The sequence below is a fragment of the Sus scrofa genome, chromosome 12 (genome assembly GCF_000003025.6).
Source record: "Sus scrofa isolate TJ Tabasco breed Duroc chromosome 12, Sscrofa11.1, whole genome shotgun sequence".
NCBI lineage: Eukaryota > Metazoa > Chordata > Mammalia > Artiodactyla > Suidae > Sus > Sus scrofa.
The window spans coordinates 35,235,167-35,254,893 of record NC_010454.4 but is presented as its reverse complement, the minus strand read 5'-3'; the positions used below and the strand labels follow the sequence as shown (position 1 = coordinate 35,254,893).

Below are 19,727 nucleotides of genomic sequence, written 5' to 3'. Positions count from 1 at the left end.
CAATTTCCCAAGGCCCATAGCTGATAAAGTGGCAGAGCCAAGATGGGAATCCAGAAAGGACTTCATGTTATTCCACCGTAAGTAATGAGTCTCATCCTCGGTCTCTCTTCACACTACATATTCCCAGCAGTGTCATCCATGCTTATAGTTTCCATTTTTATATATACTTTATGTATCACTTTATATATATATATGTATACATGCCACTGCACAGGTTGCTAGTATTATTGCCAATGTGAGATGAATTCCCAAATCTCTACCTTCAACTCAGAACTCTCTGCTAAGCTCTAGATCTATATTTCCAACTGCTTGGAAATGATCTCTTCCAAGACATCCCACAGGTACCTAGACTATAAAACATGTCCAAAATGAACTCATTATCTGCCCTCCTCCCCACCCCCCAAACTGCTGCTGCTTTATTACCAGTGTTTTATCATCTTCTCAATCACACAGGTCAGAAACCTGGAAGTTAACTTTCCTCTTCCCCCATAAACTGTCATTTCTGTCTCATCAATTTTACTCTCTCCTCTGTATCCCTTTTTAGCTGTCCTTACCACTGTAACATTGTATCGACAGCCTCCTAAATGATCTCTCATCTGGGATTTCTACTCTAGGTCATCTAACATAATCATTATAATATTTATAAATACAAACCTGACCCATGTGCCCTCTGCTTAGTCACCTGGTAAAGTCCAGACTATCTAGCCTGGCATGTCAGCCCCTTTGCAATCTGGTGCCAATACGTATCTTTTGCCACTCCTACCCTCTGCCCTGGCCCCCTCTACTTGTCACTGTTCCCTTCTAGAGCACGTGTGTTTCCACTCCCCTTATACGTGGGCCTCTCTAAATTCTGTCCTGTGTCCAACTGAGCAGCACTTCCTCTCTGAAGTCAGCCTTGTTTTCTCGTAGATTGTCTCCTCTTCAAGGACATGCTTTCCCTGCTTTTCCCCTTGTGTCATATTTTTAGAAGCAAGAAAAGGCAAGTGTCCTCTAGTAAGCTGGTTCTATAACAAGCATTAAAGATACGGCTCAATACTCTGACAAAGACAGTAAGGTCAAAAGAAGCAGACTTTCGTTGGAGTTGTCAAAAATAATTCTGTATGAGGGTGTGTTTTAGCAATCAAAAATTTCCCCCTTTTGGCCTTATTCCAGAGTTCCTAATAACACCCTCAGACTAAGTTAAGGCCAACTCTCAATTTTTTAAGAGGTATTTGCAGAATCTTTGAGCTTCCTCTTTCTCTCTCAGGCTCCACTGTTCACATTTGGGCCACTTCACAGCTTGCCAGCACCTTCCCAAAGAGTGGGAGGGAAATCATATCAATGGTGAGACTGAATCAGTCCTTTGCGATTTTGTTAATGTTCTGGAATTTTCTGGCAATGATAAGCAAAATTTGGGGATGAGACGTCAATTCTATGTATCCACGTTATTCCTATGTCAAACTACTTCATTTATTTAGGAAACGGTGGCTGAGAACTGCACTATTAATGCACATCGCCCATGGAGACACAAACATTGATTTGTTCTTTTTTAAAAAAACAGAAAATGAAGCTAAGCCATGAAGCCTAAAACAATAAACCCAGGCACCAAAGTGAAACCAACAGAAATAGGACTACAGCTCAATTTTACTCTCTAAATTTTAGACAGTTTCACTGACTTTCCCCTTTTAAGAATTTAGGTCCCAGGGAAGCAAATCCTTTGAAACCCCAGGGTTATCTGACAAGTTACTATATACCACATATAATAATAAGTTATGTGTTCTGATTTTAATATAGTAAGAATTGTTTTCATCTAAAACACATTTTTCCTATGAATTTATTCTTTTATGTCATTTTATTTCAATTTATTGAAAAAATATGGATATAATAAGCAAGGTAAAATATTGGGCAGGGGGCTTCCATTTTGGAAAATACTGATTTAAGCTAAGTGCGACCCAAAATGGAATGAAAAAATGAGGATCACTGTGGTTTTAAGCAGATTTCTGTGCCAAAGATTAAAGGCTTCCGTTAAAAAAAAAAAAAAAATGGAAACCAGTAAGTTCTGCACTTCTTAATATAGCTTAATATAGTTCTCTTTTAATAATGGAATTTATGTAAATGAGTAGGGGAAGTAATTTAAAAAGAGGCATTATCCAAATGTTATTTTAAATATTAAGTTTTCTGAAAATCTTATTGTATCAGATTAATATAAGACAGTGTGCTGGAAGAGGACAGTTTGGAGAAACAAAAATTGGTTTTTCCTACCAATAGCTCTGGAGACCGACAGACTTCCGTTCACCCTCCAGGCACCAAACCAGACTACACAACCTCCAAGGGCTTCAATTCGCTGCTTTTCATCCTACACAGCAATACAATAGAAAAAAGCAAATAATTGGATTCAGGATTTATTCATCTACCTTAACAGTAAACAAAAGATATAATACTCATCAGCTTCCTGGAAAAGGTTCTCATTATTTTTCCTTTGGAAGATGAGTGTGGTTGCTGAGATAAATGAAAATTAATAATTAGAAAACTGCCTTTGTGGCATGTGTCCTAACAGAACAGACCATACTTACCTCTCTGTCAGGTTTGTGTGGCTTCATTAGTTCAACAGCTTGGCCCTTTCTCACAAGCATAACCTGGGAATCACCTACCCAGGCCACATGTAGCATGTTGCCTCTGATAAAAGTCACCACTCCTGTGGTCCCACATCGTAAGCTCTGAAAACAATTTAAATAAAACAAGAGTCAGTAAAAAACAAGTAGACATCAAATTCTCGTTGAGAAGCAATTTATAGGTTATACAGACTTTTCAGTTGGAAGCTAGACTACTAATAACTCTATTTCACAAACAGCAATTCCTCTTTTCTCAATGCATTTTTATGTGCATATATATATATTTTTTGTCTTTGCCATTTTAGGGCTGTACCCATGGCATATGGAGGTTTCCATGCTAGGGAGCCAATAGGAGCTGTAGCTGCCAGCCTACACCACAGCCACATCTGCGACCTACACCACAGCTCAAGGCAATACCGATCCTTGACCCGCTGAGTGAGGCCAGGGATCAAACCCGCAACCTCATGGTTCCTAGTTGGATTCGTTTCCACTGCGCCACGATGGGAACTCCACAAATATAGATCCATTTTATCTGTGACATACAAGGCAGGGATGATTATCAACTCCATTTTATACACCGGTAAGAAAACTAAGGCAGGTTATGTGACCTGCCCAAGGGCAGGTAACTGATTAGTACAGAACTGAAATTTTTTCCTCCTAGTCCAGGGCTAAACCACTATATCAAACCTTAGAATAAAGATTTCTATATTTTGATCTCTGTTTTGTTACTGACCTGCTGTATATTCAAGGAGAGAGTCCTAGCTCTACAAAATAACACACATAGCATCTGGATGCGACTCAACAAATGCTCCCATACTTTGGATTGTGAGAGAGGAACCAAAAGATGACATACATTCTCTGGAGTGCTATACTGCTTCTACCTTTAAAAAACAAAACCAGGAGTTCCCGTCGTGGCGCAGTGGTTAACGAATCTGACTAGGAACCATGAGGTTGCGGGTTCGGTCCCTGCCCTTGCTCAGTGGGTTAACGATCCGGCGTTGCCGTGAGCTGTGGTGTAGGTTGCAGACGCGGCTCGGATCCCGCGTTGCTGTGGCTCTGGCGTAGGCCGGTGGCTACAGCTCGGATTCGACCCCTAGCCTGGGAACCTCCATATGCCTCGGGAGCGGCCCAAGAAATGGCAAAAAGACAAAAAAAAAACCAAAACAAACAAACAAAAAAAAAACAAGTAGTTCTCATCGTGGCTCAGTGGTAATGAACCCAACTAGTATCCATGAGGACACGGGTTCAAACCCTGGCCCTGCTCAGTGGGTTAAGGATCCAGCATTGCTGTAAGCTATGGTGTAGGTCGAAGACATAACTTGGATCTGGTGTTGCTGTGGCTGTGGTGTAGGTTGGCAGCTGCAGCTCTGATTTGACCCCTAGCCTGGAAAGTTCCATCTTCTACAGGTGTGGCCAAAAAAGCCAAAACAAAACAAAAATATCCTACAATAATTTTCAGTGTCTTTGTTTTTGGAACATTGCATAAAAAACTAACAGCCTGGAGTTTCCCACAGCAACTCAGTACCACTGTACTTAATGCTCTCGAATCTCCTATACCAAAAAAATGACATCTCCGTTTGACATGAGTCACCACTAAATGAGCAGGACTTTCTGTTACTAAGGACTTGGCCTAAATTAGAACCAGTGCGTCAAGGGTGGTAGAAGGCCCCTTACATCCAATGAGAAAACAACTTCTCATTTTTCCTATATAGGGAAAGTTTGTTATAAATCCTCACCCACCAATAAAATGTCTTCCCACACAGAATGTTCAAAAACTCAGCCCCCTAGAACACATGATAAAGACACTTCAGTGCATATGCCCTGGAGAGAACAGGAGGCAGGGATGCTTCACAACAGGAATAGCTGCTGTCTTCCCAGCAGTTAGCAGCACATGGAAGCACAAGAAGGAGACTGCTGAGACAAACCTAAATTATTCAAGAGAATTGTTGGCAAGACTGAGAGACACTGGGATCACTGGCAAAGCAAATGAGGTGAATATGGTCAGAAAAAAAAGCCATGATTTTGAGGACACAGGAAAAGGGATAGAACAGCGGATAAAAAGACAAGGTGATTCTATTTAGTTTCATGTTGATTACAGATCACCTCTCAGGGGCCAGGTCTTGTCCTCAGTCAGAATGATGACAAGCAGCAGCTCCAAGCAGTGCCTACCCTCAAGAGACTGCCAAGGTCTGAAGTCAACGATTGCATTTTGTTTTCTAGCCCCACCTGCACTTGCAGACCTTAGTGGTTACTGTGGATTTGCGTATTAATCTAAACCTGGGGTGCAGGTGAGGAGACACAGAATATTTTCCTTGTTTAACACCAAATAGTTTGAATTACTGCTTCATTCACTCCAAACCACACTGCTGCACAGCATAACTATGAGATCAAAGAAAGGGATTAAATGATTACCCTGTTCTCTCCAAGTCCATTTCAGAAAGAATGTTTAAATCATAGGGCAGGAGTCTTACTTTCTGTGTACATATAATTCTTCAGTTACTTTTATTTTTATCTTTTTGCTTTTTAGGGCTGTACCTGCAGCATATTGGAGGTTCTCAGGCTAAGGGTCAAATCGGAGCTGAAGCCGCCACCCTACACCACAGCCACAGCAATGCAGGATCCAAGCCGCGTCTGCGACCTACACCACAGCTCATGGCAACACCGGATCCTTAACCCACTGAGCGAGGCCAGGGATTGAACCTGCATCTTCATGGCTACTAGTTGGGTTTGTTACCACTGAGCCACAATGGGAACTCCCTGCAATTACTTTTAAAAATTAAAAATTATTCTCTGTTGGTCCCTAGCTAGAAAGGAATATAAAGTAGCATAGTTAATTATGTACCAATGCCCAGAATGATAATTAGATGACAATTTTTACTCTTAGATCTTAATATAGAGCCCCTGCATTCATTCAGAGTAAAACCTTAGGTCTGCTTAACCTTAAGAAATTAGGATATGAGCTCTGACTTTTCTTCCTGTTAAAAGAAAATTAGTTCAAGGATCATCTAAGGATTCACTCTATCCAAACAAAATTTTCCTCAAGAGATATACAGCAAAATACTGCCAACCCATTTAGAACCAAATGTATGGGAGAAATCCCAGCTTCTGTTTCTTTTTTAGACCATTGTTTTAATCATCATATCCAGATTTTGTCAGCAGAAGTCTGCTGAGAGAGATGGTCCTGGTGTGAACCTGACAAGCAATGAGGGGTCAGATAAAACTCACCTGCCAAATCCAGCAATGGACTGGCTTTCTGGAAAATTATAGCTTGGGAGTTTCTATACAGTACATCATAGCATCCCACTATATGTACTCCTAAAGAGAGAATTAGAACTACAACAGAATCCAACACTGTGTGTCAAGAATATAGTTTAGTGGCTACCCCAAAAGAGAAAGTCCTAAATAACCCTTTAACCACAGAACAAGTTGACCTCAGACAGTGCACTGATGGCTGGAATTAATGAGAAAATGGCATACCTCCCTGGCCGCTTTCTGTACAAACCGCTCGTCAGTGACCCGGAAAGCCCGGCACAGGGCCTCAGCAGGATCATGGGGGAACATCTCCTGGCGTACTAAGTTAACGTGCAGGTGAACGGAGGCATAAATGGCAGCATCCACTCCCCCATGGCCATCAAACACTGCAAAATAAGCTTGTTCTTCCTGGTCCTGTCAATAGAAGCACAGGAACTGTTAAGGGAGAGTAGTATATCCTGACTCAAAGGAGCCAATCCCTTGAACTGTTGTCCATCCATCTCCACTGCATTTGTCACCCAGATAATGAGACTAAATGTCTCCCTTTTCTGTCATGCCTGATCAAGTGCTAAAATACCTGCAATATTAGGGCATCTGTGTTTACACACCAGAACACTGGAACACATCATGCCCAATTAGCTCAGGCTGAAGTGCCCTCTCTCACTGTGAAAGCTGTTGTCTTGTACCATGGAAACCACCCACATACATTTGCTTCAAAGTTGCTGTTACAAGTTGTGGGGAGAGGGAGGAAAGAGAAGATATGAGAAGAACTGAGCAAAAGGCCTTTTTGGACTGAGGATTTTTTTTCAAAAAAATAAAATTAGAAACTGAGAACAATAGGAAATAATTGGCCTTCCAAGCACAAGGCCAAATATGTTATATCGTTTAAAATACACAGCCAAAATGAAAGCATACACATACTTTTAAACTACAATATCTCCTTTATAAATCGTTCATGGTCGCATTGTATTCCCATCATAAACAGCACAAAGAGAAAGACATTAAGAATCTTGTCGCATAGGAGTTCCTACAGTGGCTCAGTGGAAATGAATCCGACTAGTATACATGAAGATGCACGTTAGATCCCTGACCCTGTACAGTAGGTTAAGGATCCGGCGTTGCCATGAGCTATGGTATAGGTTGCAGATGCGGCTTGGATCTAGTGATGCTGTGGCTGTGGTGTAGTGCGGCAGATGCAGCTCTGATTCGACCCCTAGATTGGGAACTTCCATATGCCATGGGTGTAGTCCTGAAAAGAAGAAAAGAAAAAAAAAAAAAAGAATCTTTTAGTATAGAGTGAGTTTCAGAATCCCAAAATCACAATCAGATTTTCAGAGGGACATAATGACCCTAACCCTAATGAAAAAGAGGCAATATTCAAAATGAAATTAGCTAGGAATTTCAATTTTATAGAATGGATTTTTTGGGTGGGTGGTAAAGACACTGATTAATTTTAAATGCTACGTTTACATTCACATTAAAAATTTCTAAGTTAACCATTAAAAGCATACAATGCATATACTCCACAATTCTACTTCTAGAAATTTGTAAGAATAGCTCCAAATTGGAAACATTACAAATGACTATTAGAAGAGATGGTTAAAATAATGATAAAAGAACACTACAAACAGAATTCAGAAAATACCACACAGCTGTTTAAAAAATGTAATCGATATATATGTTTTTCTTTGAAATAATCTCCAAGGTAAAAGCAAAAATGGTGCATGTGTTACTATTTATTGTTTAAAAAAAGGAGGAACAAAAAAAAAAGAATATGTACTTATATTGCATTTGTGTTTCCATATGATATCTCTGAAAGATATATAGGAAATTGCCAGTAGTAATTGTCTCTAAGTTAACTTTTGTAACTCTAGAGCATATGTATTCAAAGAAGAAGACTTACAGGAAACAAACAAACAAACAAAATAAATAAATAACCTCTAAATTGGTTACCCAAACTTGAACCACTTCAGATATCTATATGCCCTGTAACCACTTTACCTTGTCCCCTAATTCAAGATGTAGCTTCACATTTCCTTGCCCACCCACTGCTTGAAGCCCTAAGGCAACTGCCAGAGGAGAGTCTTCCAAACCTGTGATGTGTCTTGACAAAGGAAGCCTAATCACAGGATTACATTTAACCCATTAAGTATTTAGTTTTTCCTTTCTCTTCACCTCAAGTGTTTAAATTCTCAGCTCTAGCTCACTTAGGAGATCTGTAACTTAGTCCAGGCTCCTTTTAGGCAATACTGTGTAATGATTTTCATTTGAAAGCTTTGGATTCTTCCTTGGACTCTTTGAGAACTCAGTTGAGTCTAGGCTCTGTCATTCCAAGTAAATAAATATAAGTTAAATCATATAATTTTCTTGTGCTTGTTTTCTCATCTATTAGGTAGGAACCGAGTTGCTATCTCAGGGGGATTTGGAAGGACTACAAAAATACACTAAAACAACAAGTATACTTATGCTTTGAGAAAGTTCTTTTTAAAGGATATGCTACATTTACAAAGTGCCAAATATAAATGTCCATAGAGTAATGATAACACCTGAATATTATGAAACCTATATCTAATACAAATACTACAGCTCATTAATTTAGAAATTTAATCAACACCATCTATAATGCCATTGAAGATGACACTGATAAACAGAACCCTTTAAAAAATTTAATTGTAGAATTTCTACCTTGTACTAAAGAAGTACTCATTTTTCAATGAAGGGTCAAAATATATCCAAAGTATATAAATAACTCATACAACTCAATATATCTTAAAAAATAAACAGATATCCCAATCAGAAAATGAGCATAAGGCCTGAAGATGGTTTTCCAAAGAAGACATACAGATGACTAACAGGCATGTGGAAATAAGCTCAATATCACTAATTATTAGAGAAATGCAAATCAAAACAATGAGATGTCACTTCATACCTGTCAGAATGTTTGTCATCAGAAGGAACACAAATAACAAAAGTTGGGGAGAATGTGGAAAAAAGGGAACCCTAGCACACTGTCGATGGGAATATAAATTATTGGTGCAGCCACTATGGAAAACAATATGGAGGTTCCTCAAAAAACTACAAACAGAACTACCACATGATCCAGCAATTTCACTCCTGTGTAAATATCCAAAAAACAAAAACAAAAACACTAATTCAAGAAGATACATGCAGCCCGATGTTCATAGCAGCATTATTTACAACAGCCAAGACACAGAAACAGCCCAGTGTCCATCAATAAATGAAGGGATAAATATGTGATGTGTGTGTGTGTACAAGAAGACAATGGAATATTACTCAGCCAAAAAAAAAGAAATTCTGCCATTTACAGTATGGACCTAGAGAATATTATGCTTAGTGAAATAAGTCAGGGAAAGACAATTACTGTCTGATATCACTTATATGTGGAATCTAAAAAATAAAACAAACATGTATATAGCAAAATAGAAACAGACTCACAGATATAGAAAACAAACTATAGTCATCAGTAGGAAGGGACAAGGGATAAAATAGGGGTAGGGGCTGAAGAGATACAAATAACTATGTATAAAATAAATAATTAACAAGGATATATTGTATAGCACAGGGAATTATAACCATTATCTTATAATAACTTTTCATGGAATATAATCGATAAAAATACTGAATTGCTATGCTGTATATTTGAAACTAGTATTATAAATCAACTGTACTTCAATTTTTTAAAAAATGGGTAAAGAGATGCAGTGTACACACACACACACATACAGAGGATACTACTAAGCCATAAGAAAGAATTAAATTTCATTATTTACAACATGGATGGACCTGGAGGGTATTGAGCTTAGTGAAAAACTTAGAGAAAGAATAAATACCATGTGTTATCTCCTACAGGTAGAATCTAAAAAATAAAACAAATGAATGTAACAAATTGGAAACAGGCTCACAGATATAGAGAACTAGTGGTTACCAGCAGGGAGGGCGAAGGTGAGGGTAGAGGACTAAGAGACACAAATCAGTATGTAATAAAGTAAATAAGCTACTAGGATATACTGCAGAGCACAGGCAATACAGCCAGTATTTTTAAAATTTTAAATGGAGTATAATCTATAGAAATTTGAATCACTATGTTGTATATATACCTCAAACCAATATTGTAAATCAATATACCTCAGTAAAATTTATTTTAAATGAATAAATAGCAGTAAAATTTTTTAAAATGTGCTCATTTTTAAACAACCCATTTGGCAGGATAAGGGTAAAACTGAAAAATAGCATATCCAAGCAGTTTTGGTTTTTAGGGGCTGTTTTTGGCTGTACCCATGGCATATAGAAGTTCCCAGACCAGGGAGTGGTGAATCCAAGCTGCAGGTGCAGTAATGCCAGATTCTTAACCCACCACGCTGGGCCCAGGGATCAAACCTGTTGGCTCAACAATCTGAGCCACTGCAGAGACAACGCTGGGTCTTTAACCCATTGTGCCACAGTGGGAACTCCTCCAAGCAGTTTTTAAAAGATGAGTGAGGTGATATGGGATCATCACAAAGAGGAAGGGGACAATAATAGCTTTACAGAGGCATGAGAATATAACTTTAAACAGCGTGAGATTGATGAGATTCTTTGTTTTATTTTTTGCGTTTTTTTGGAGGAGATTCTTTTGTTTTATTTTTTGCATTTTTTTGGAGGAGATTCTTAACATCAGAGGAAACAAAGGAGCCAAGTGGATCTCTTTAAAAAAAATACTGATGTCTCCTCTATTATAATGATAACATATGTTTATGGAAGCACCCTAAATGTACATCAACAGAAGAATGGATAAAGAAGATGTGGTATATATATATATGCAATGGAATACATAAAAAAGAATGAAATAATGCCATGTGCAGCAACATGGATGGACCTAGAAATTATACTAAGTGAAGTAAGTCAGAAAGAGAAAGACAAATACCATAAGATATCACTCATACATGGAATCTAAAATATGACACAAATGAACTGATATTTATAAAACAGAACAGGGAGTTCCCATTGTGCCATAGCAGGTTAAGCACACTGTGCAGATGCAGGTTCGATCCCTGGCTTCGCTTAATGAGTTAAGGATCTGGAATTGCTGTAAACTGTGGCTTAGGTCGCAGATGAGGCTTGGATGCTGTGTTGCCATGGCTGTGGCGTAGGCCTCAGGGACAGCTCTGATTCGACCCCTAGCCTGGGAACTTCCATATGCTGCAAATGCGACAGTAAAAACAAAACAAACAAAACCAGAAACAGTCTTGCAGACATCAAAAACAAACTTATGGTTACCAAAGGGTAAGCGGGTGAGAAAAGGATCAATTAGGAGTTTGGGATTAGCAGATGGAAAAGAGATAAACAACAAGGTCCTACTGTACAACACAGGTAGCTGTATTGTGTATCACTTTGCTGTACGCCAGAAACTAACACAACACTGCACCATCACATACAATTTAAAAAAAGATAACGTATGTTTATTTGGACTAAGAAGTGTACAGAAGGAAACAGATATCTCCAAACCTATCACCCAGATAACCAGTCTTTTTTCTATACATATACATTTTTAATAAAATAAAATTAGTCAAAATGCACATAAAATCTTAAATCCTTTTTGTCATTTTCCATATTTTTAATTATTACTCAAAGACTATTTATTTATTTATTTATTGTCTTTAGGGCCGCACCCACGGCATATGGAGGTTCCCAGGCTAGGGGTCCAACTGGAGCTGTATCTGCCAGCCTATGCCACAGCCATAGCGACGCTAGATTTGAGCCACCTCTACAACCTATACCACAGCTCACAGCAACACCTGATCCTCAACCCATTGAGTGAGGCCAGGGATTGAACCCGCCTCCTTAGTCCTTATGGGTATTAGTCAGGTTCATTGCCACTGAGACACAAGGGAAACTCCTCGAAGACATTATTTTAAATGGATATGTACTATACATCTTATGAGCATATCATAGTTAGCTGCTACATACAATAACTTAGATCATCTCCAAGTTTTTATTATTGACAATGTTATATAAAACATTTATGTCAAGCAAAACATAAGGAATTTTCCACATTTGTTTCGTTATAAAAAATGAAATTATCAAACCAAAGGGATTGAAAAGACATAAAGGTCTAACTATGTGTTACCAAATTGCCCTCAAAGTCTGTTTCACTGTAGCAATGTGCTCCTTTCTGAGTTAGGTCTTTGGGTTGATTTCTGAGGCAAAATGAAATCTGAAAAAACAACCAGGGCTACAAACAGCAACGATGCCCTCAAACCTGAGCATAATCTCCAAGCTGGTGGAGTGATTTAAGGATTCTTTACCACACTAGGGCCCTTAGGGGTTACATTTGCATAGGTGTGGATTAGCTGATCTATCTTGTAACATAAGCACCAATTACCAGCCCACCACCACTGCTTATTAGACCTTGACAGTCAGCTAAAATTTAAAATTAGCTTTTAAATGAAGGAAATACTGTGCTTTGTATAAATCACTACATTGTAATTTTTAAGTTATGGACTTGAGCAAAGAAAAGAGGCAAGTGACAGGCATAGGAAACAAACCTACCTCTGTTTGCATTAACATCATAGAAAAAGAAGAGGAAGATAACAAGAAAATGGTTATTAAGTTGACAAGGCTCATATGATCCAATTTGTCAGTCACAGAGATTCATGAAAATTCCAGCTACTTTCTCAGAAATCAAGATTTAAAAAATAAAATCACACGAAATCAGAAAACTGTCTCAAGTCTCAAATTCATTCTTTAATGTTTGTGTTTTGTGTTTCTTCAGCAACACAGCAATGCAAGAACTTAAAACATTTGATGATTATACTATAGAAATAGCTTCCTTTAAAAAACAGCTTTATGGAGATACAACATTTTTCTTTTTTTTGTCTTTCTAGGGCCGCACTCGCGGCATATGGAGATTCCCAGGCTAGGGGTCTAATCGGAGCTGTAGCCACCAGTCTACGCCAGAGCCATAGCAAGGTGGGATCCCAGCTGAGTCTGCGACCTACACCACAGCTTATGGCAACACTGAGTGTGGCCAGGGATCGAACCTGCAACTCATGGTTCCTACTCAGATTCATTAACCACTGCGCCACGATGGGAACTGCCCAACACTTTTCTTTTTTGCATGTTTACTGAATGTCTCTGGAAGGTTACACAAGGGCTGGTAACTTTGTATGCCTCTGCGGAAGGGAACTGAAGTGTTTGAGACAGAAGGATAAGAGAGGGATTTTTATTTTCCAATTCCAAACCATGTGAGTGCATTACCTATTCAAAGTAACATAAATAGTTCCTTTCCTTTTATCTAATGGAAGCAAATTTGTGTCACTTTGCCCTTAGTCCTATTTCAACCTATCAGAGGTATTATTACAGTATATTAGAACTTCTCTTGTTAGAAAACAGGTCCGTGATGGTATTTTGTTTTTTAAATCTCATTGACACTGAAGAAGTGCCTTTTACCTCTAGGTTGAAGAGCATATTGAAGTCAGGAATGCAGACATGTTTGTCCTCCATCTTCCTGCGCATGTTTTTGATGGCATGGATTGATGTCTCATAGTAAAGCTGGGGTCTCCTGTGGAGAGGGAAGTCTTTCACCCAGCTGCAGCAAATCTCATGTAGCTTGCTGAAGACAGAACGGGCCAATTTCACTGTCTCAATCTCTGTGGAAGAAACAGAAACCCCCAATGAAGAGCCTTGTAAAACTGCTTTTCACTTGCCTGCTTGATAAAGACAGAAGTAGGTCACCTTAGTCAGGCTCCTCCTTAATAGAAGAAATTTCTCCTTCTTAAGAGAAATGAAATGTTGCTTCTGAAGAGAGGAAATGACAACCTATCTGGTAGAAAATCATCAGCCAGAAGCTGCCACTAAGATATCCTATACCATGAAGAGAAAACCTCTGACCAGGGCTGGATCTATTCCTAGGCTGGATTTCTTCCAGCCTGTGAAGTGCTTTGGCCACTGCTTGTTCAGAGCACTTTTGTTTGGCTGTCATGGTTATCATCTGGAGACTCGCACCTCCTATGCTTAAAAGAATGACTGAAATATGAACAGAGGTTATCCAACTAATTGGAATATGATAGGCTTATGAAAACAGATCATTTATTTACAAACTACAAGAATGAGATGAGTTTACTTTACCATCTGCCTTAGTCTCTTTCTTCCTAACCTCTTCCTTTACTTCCCTCCACTCCCCGATTTTTCTTTCCTGTAATTGATCATAATTCAGAATTAAATTATATATTTTTGTTACTTGTATCTTTTAATTAAAGTTTTAGCCAGTAATTTAAATAGTTTAGCCAAGAGCTTAACAAGTGAGTCTAAAAGGATTATATTTCTCTAAGGAAAAGTATTTAAATTCTAAGTGTGTAACCCTATATAAAAAAGGGGGATTCTTCACCCTAGCCTACTAAGTCGACTACTTGACCTATTGAGTGGAGTAAACTAGCTGGGTTCTGAGGCTCCCCCGCATCCCTCAATGGATGGAGAGATGTGTAAGCCTTTTAAGCAGCATTGAATGGTATTAAAGAGACTGTATCTTACATCATCTCCACTCAAATTGTCCTCTACTCAAGTTGCAGCTGTTGAAATAACCAAGGCAAGATAAGGTTTTCTCAGGCCAGTATGTTAGATGTTCCTCCTACATTCCAAGTTAAAAAATTAGAATTCTCCAAAAAAAAATTTTTTTTTACTTTACTAAATCAGATGTAGCTTGATAGCCTGAGAAAATGTGTGCCAGATGGGCAATGGCTGTGCATGCCTCTTCCAATCTAGAATACAAATCTCAAAGAAGTGAGACTATGTGTTCTAGAATGGCCTGGGAATTCAGATTCACATTTTTTTTATTCCTTTCCCTGCTGTTGCCTTAATCTGTAAATACAATTGCCTGTTTTCTTTCTTTCTTTACATTTATCTGTCTCCTTATTCAAAATTCTTTTTTAAATGACTATATTCATAAAGCTTATCTCAAGGTTTTTGTTGCCTTTTCTTTCTCATTAATATAGTACAGGGTGGCAGGGTTCCCCCTGTGGCACAACAGGATCAGTGGCATCTCTGGAGGCTGAGATGCTGGTTGAACCTCTAGCCGGCACAGTGGGTTAAAGGATCCGGCGTTGCCACAGCTGCAGTTCAGATCAGATCCCTGGTCCAGGAATTCCATATGCCGTAAGGCAGCCGAAAAAAGGAAGAAAAGAAATTAAGAGCACTGACATTAAAAAAAAAAAAAAAGTACAGGGTGGCAAACCATGTTTATGACTTTGTCCCCTTTGATAGTTTTATGTAACTGAAAATTAAAGTTACGACTGAAAGAAAAAAGAAGTTCAAAGAGCAAATACAACCTGAGGAAGTGTGTAAGAGGAAAAACTGAGGCCAGTAGACAACTCAATATTTTGATTGTGTTACTCTTATTACATAGACCTGTACTGTCCAATAAGGGAGCTTACTAGCTACACATGACTTTAATTAAAATTACACAAAATTTAAAATTCAGTTTTTGGTTACATTAACTATATTTCAAGTATTCAATAACTACATATGACCACTGGCTACCATATTGGACAATGAAGCCAGAGAACACTTCCATCACTGTGCTGTCTATAGGACAGCACAGGTGTAGACAGATTAAATTCGTCAAGGGAAACAATACCAGCTTCCTCTAATATTTAGTAAACCACTAGATCTGTCCCTACCCCTTCCCAGTAGTTTCTTCCCTTATGTTCCCATTACACTTTGTTCACACCATCTATTACAGCTCTCATCACATTTTGTAACAATGGATAACATTTATTGGGTATTTGCTACATTCTATTTGCTCTATTCCCTGTCTCTGGAACATTTCACAAACAGGTAATGCTATTCTCAATCCCAGGTCTATCTGACATACACTCATGCTCTACTTTTCCCAAATTAGACTGCAGATAGAGACTATGTCTTAGTTGTCCTTGGTTTGTCATGCATAGTACAGTACTTGGCACACAGCAGGAGCTCATTAGATATTTACTGAATAAATGAATATGCAAACTTACATAAATTAAATAACCACTAAAATATTAAAATATTTGTATGCTTCTTGACTGTTCATTCTGCTTCATTGATCTCTCCAACGGTTTCTACAATGGTGCCATTCTTTTAAAATTACTATAACTTTATAACATGCTTTAATATAAGGAAGACTAATTTCTTTATTATTATCTTTAAAGGATATCACTTGGGTAGGTTGACATGTTTATTATTCCAGATGAATTAATTACTTTGCCAAGTTTGAGGAGGGAAATCTGTTGTCATTGTGTTTGGTATCACTTTGAATTTACAGAGTAATTTGGGGAAAAATTGACTTCTTTTTCATATTAAGTCTTATCCAGGAAGAAGTTATATTGTTTCATTAATTTAAATCCTTTTTATGTTGCTCAACAGAGTTTGAACATAGGTCCTTCTTATTTCTTACTGAATTTATTCCTAGTTATTTTATTTATTTGCTATTCTGAGTCAGAACTTTGTTTATGTGTTATTTGCACCTAGCAAACATTCCTCTTTCTACCAGGAACATTTCCTTCTCTACCCTCAGTCCATGTACATCAAGGGGTAAAACACGTGATTCAGGTCTAGCCAATTAGAGATCACATCCCGCTGGGCATATTTATTGGTTCAGGAAAGAGAACCCAAGGTGACTAGAGTGAATCCTGTGATTTATGTAGAGCAACTGGGTTGAACATGGGCAGAAGAAGATCCGGTGCTCCTAGCAGTCATTTTGCCATCACATGGAGCCTGAAAATAAAATCAAAATGAAAGAGTACAGCTGAGAGTGGGAGAAATGTCAGGTCCTAATGACATCATGTGAATCTATCTGTGTAGCCCTTATCTTGAAGGGTAGCCAATAAATTCTTTTTGCTAAAGCTGGCAGTCACTTGCAACCAAAACATTCTTGAGTATATACCTTAAGCATACATGCTAGATTTTTGGTATGAGCTAAAAATTTTGCCCTACAATGCCCAAGGTGTTTATAACCGGCTCTACTTTAAGTATATTTTAAAAATTAGGAATGAATATTGAATTTAATAAAGTGCTTCTTTGGGCATCTTTAGCGATTATTCTTTTTTTCTTTTGACCTATGAATAAATAAATTATGCTAACAAAGCCCCAACAGTTTTGGTTTTTTTCACTGCTATTTCCCCAACACAGTGCTAAGCATATAGTAGGCCCGTAATACTCATCAAATGAATTAATTGTTGTACTCAATATACAAATATTTCACTTAAGATTTTTTACATTGATTACTAAGACTGACCTCTCATTTCTTATTTTGTCTTAGACAAATTTTAGCATCAGTGTTATGCCATGCAAATTTTCCTTCTTTCCTTTTATGCAATTGGATAATTCATTTTTTCTATGGGGTTTTTTTTTTTTTTTTTTGGCTGCACTTGTGGTATGAATCAAAACTGTGCCGCAATTGCAGCCCACATCACATCTGTGGAAACAGTGGATCCTTAACCTACTGAACCATGAGGGAACTTTTTTTTTTTTTTTGACAATTCATTTTAACAAGCAGTGGAATTACCTGTCTTGGACGGTTTGAAAATGTTCACCTGCGGAGTCATCTACTCCTTTTGTCCTTTTTGGCAATCTTCTCAATCTCTTTCTTCTGAGGTAATGGTTCGTTAATTTGAGTATTTATAGAAAGTACCCAAGTTATCAAATTCATTTACATAATATTTTCATAATTCTTTTAATTTCCTCTGTATTGGTGATCATTTTCACTTTGTTTTTAATTTTTACATTGGGAGGAGTTCCTGCTGTGGCACAGCAGGTTAAGGATCTGGCATTAACTCCAGCAGTCCGGGTTGCTGCTGTGGTGCAGGTTCAATACCTGGCCTGGGGAGCTTTCATATGGCATGGGCACAGCCAAAAAAAAGCAATCAACTTTTTACATTGGGATATTTCAAAGTGATTTTAGGTTGTCTGAACAGGAGTGGTATCTGCCAAAAGATAGGCAAGACTATAACAAACATTCTATTAGAGATGACATAAACATAAAAAGAACTTTAAGGATTTTTTTTCTTTAAGTCTGTTTTTAGAAACACCTAAGAGAGACAAAAGGCATTTCAATGGGGACTTCAGTGCCTTTAGGAAAATGACAGCAGGCCTATTCAGTATGCTCATTTTCCCCTCTGATGTATGGATGCACACAATATGCCCTGTAGAGATTCTCCTCAGTGTAGTTCACACTGAGTGATTTGGGTTAAATAGATTAAGGACTTGCAAATAGTTTAGAATTACAATATGTCATTCTGAATCACAGCAATGCCATGGAGACATTACTGGGTAATCTCTTGAAAGTATAAAATCAGAATGACCAATGATATCTACCAAAAGAAAAACCCTTCATTTCACTTTTTCCATCCTATGGGGGTTCAGAAAATTCTTCCAAAGCAGGCACATAGGGCAACACTTCAATCCTGCTACATTAGTGTTTTCCTTCTGCAGGAAGTGGTGTAAGAAAATCAATATATACATAATTGTTGCTTGAAATGGAAAAATAAAAAAGTGTGAAGAAAATCATCCAAAGTAGCAGTCCACCCCCTCACAGCTGTAAATTACTCATCAGTCGTTAATGTCACTGTACTGAACTGGAGCTGAGTCAGCCATCACCCAGGCTGCAGTGAAGCACAATTTAATCTCATCTCTTCATTACAGGGATTTTACTTTGTCAGTACAAGAGGGAAGACCAATGCTTTGTAGCGGGAATTCCATCCAACTTGACTCTGGAACAATTTGGTTCTGAGTGAATCAACTACTCTCAGTAAAAACAGCAGAGGAATTCCTTCCTTGCCAATTTTCTGTCAAAAATTATCTAAAGAGATAAAGGAAGAACAGGAATGTTTACTTTTATATCTGAAACCCAGCTACCCTTTTCATTAATATATGCTTTGCTCGCTGTTCACCATGTTTAAAGGTAAATGCTTAAAATAGAACAAATATAATGAAATATATTCCTCATCAGAGTTCCCATTGTGGCTCAGCAGAAATGAACCTGACTAGCATCCATGAGGATATGGGTTTGATCCCTGGCCTTGTTCAGCGGGTTAAGGATCTGCTGTTGCTGTGAGCTGTGGTATGGGTCGCAGATGCAGCTCAGATCTGGTGTTGCTGTGGCTGTGGTGTAGGCCAGAGGCTACAGCTCTGATTTGACCCCTAGCCTGGGATCTCCATATGCTTCAGGTGCGGCCCTAAAAAGATAAAACAAATTAAAAAATAAAATAAAATTCCTCAACAATTTTGAGTAGTCATTCCCTAATTTTTACAAAAATCAATATTTTTTAAGAGTCTGTCAAATAGGTATAATCCTAATACATTAATAAATATGTCTTCATTAATGAGTAAAGCCTGGAAAAAAGATGTACAACGATCCATGCAATTAAATCATGCTACATAGTTGTCATAAGGAGCTCTATTTATTTATTGCTAGATATAAAATTTATTATAATTAATGAGACATTTTCTTACAATGACTTCTTGAATTTTTTTGTATCTGATTTCTTACTTCTTAAGATAATATATATATATATATTTTTTTTTTTTGGCTACCCCACAGCATATGGAGTTCCCAAGCAAGGGATCAACTCTGAGCCTCAGAGTTGACATACCCCGGCACCTGTGGCAACACCAGATCCTTTAACCCACTGTGCCAGCCCAGGATTGAACCTGCATCCTAGTACTCTAGAGATATCCCTAATCCCGTTGTGCCACAGCGGGAACTCCAAAGAGAAGCTAAAATTTTTAAATAAGTTTTGCTCAAACTGTCCTTCCCCTCACTTATCTTCTGTTGTGTCTTTACATTTCTCACTTACTCTTTTCATTTATCTAGATATTATTTATGATAACATATTGTTATGATAATCTCTT

At 38.0% G+C, this 19,727-nt stretch overlaps 1 protein-coding gene across 1 annotated transcript in view; it reads right to left on the bottom strand.

The window, feature by feature from the left end:
* Positions 1-19,727, bottom strand: part of PPM1E (protein phosphatase, Mg2+/Mn2+ dependent 1E) — a 210,763-nt gene that overhangs the window by 7,805 nt on the left and 183,231 nt on the right. The window contains exons 3-6 of the mRNA XM_021067290.1: positions 13,293-13,492; positions 6,069-6,257; positions 2,553-2,696; positions 2,242-2,335 (exon numbers count right to left, since the gene is read on the bottom strand). Coding sequence (XP_020922949.1) covers positions 2,242-2,335; positions 2,553-2,696; positions 6,069-6,257; positions 13,293-13,492 — 627 coding nt within the window. The remainder of the gene's footprint in view (positions 1-2,241; positions 2,336-2,552; positions 2,697-6,068; positions 6,258-13,292; positions 13,493-19,727) is intronic.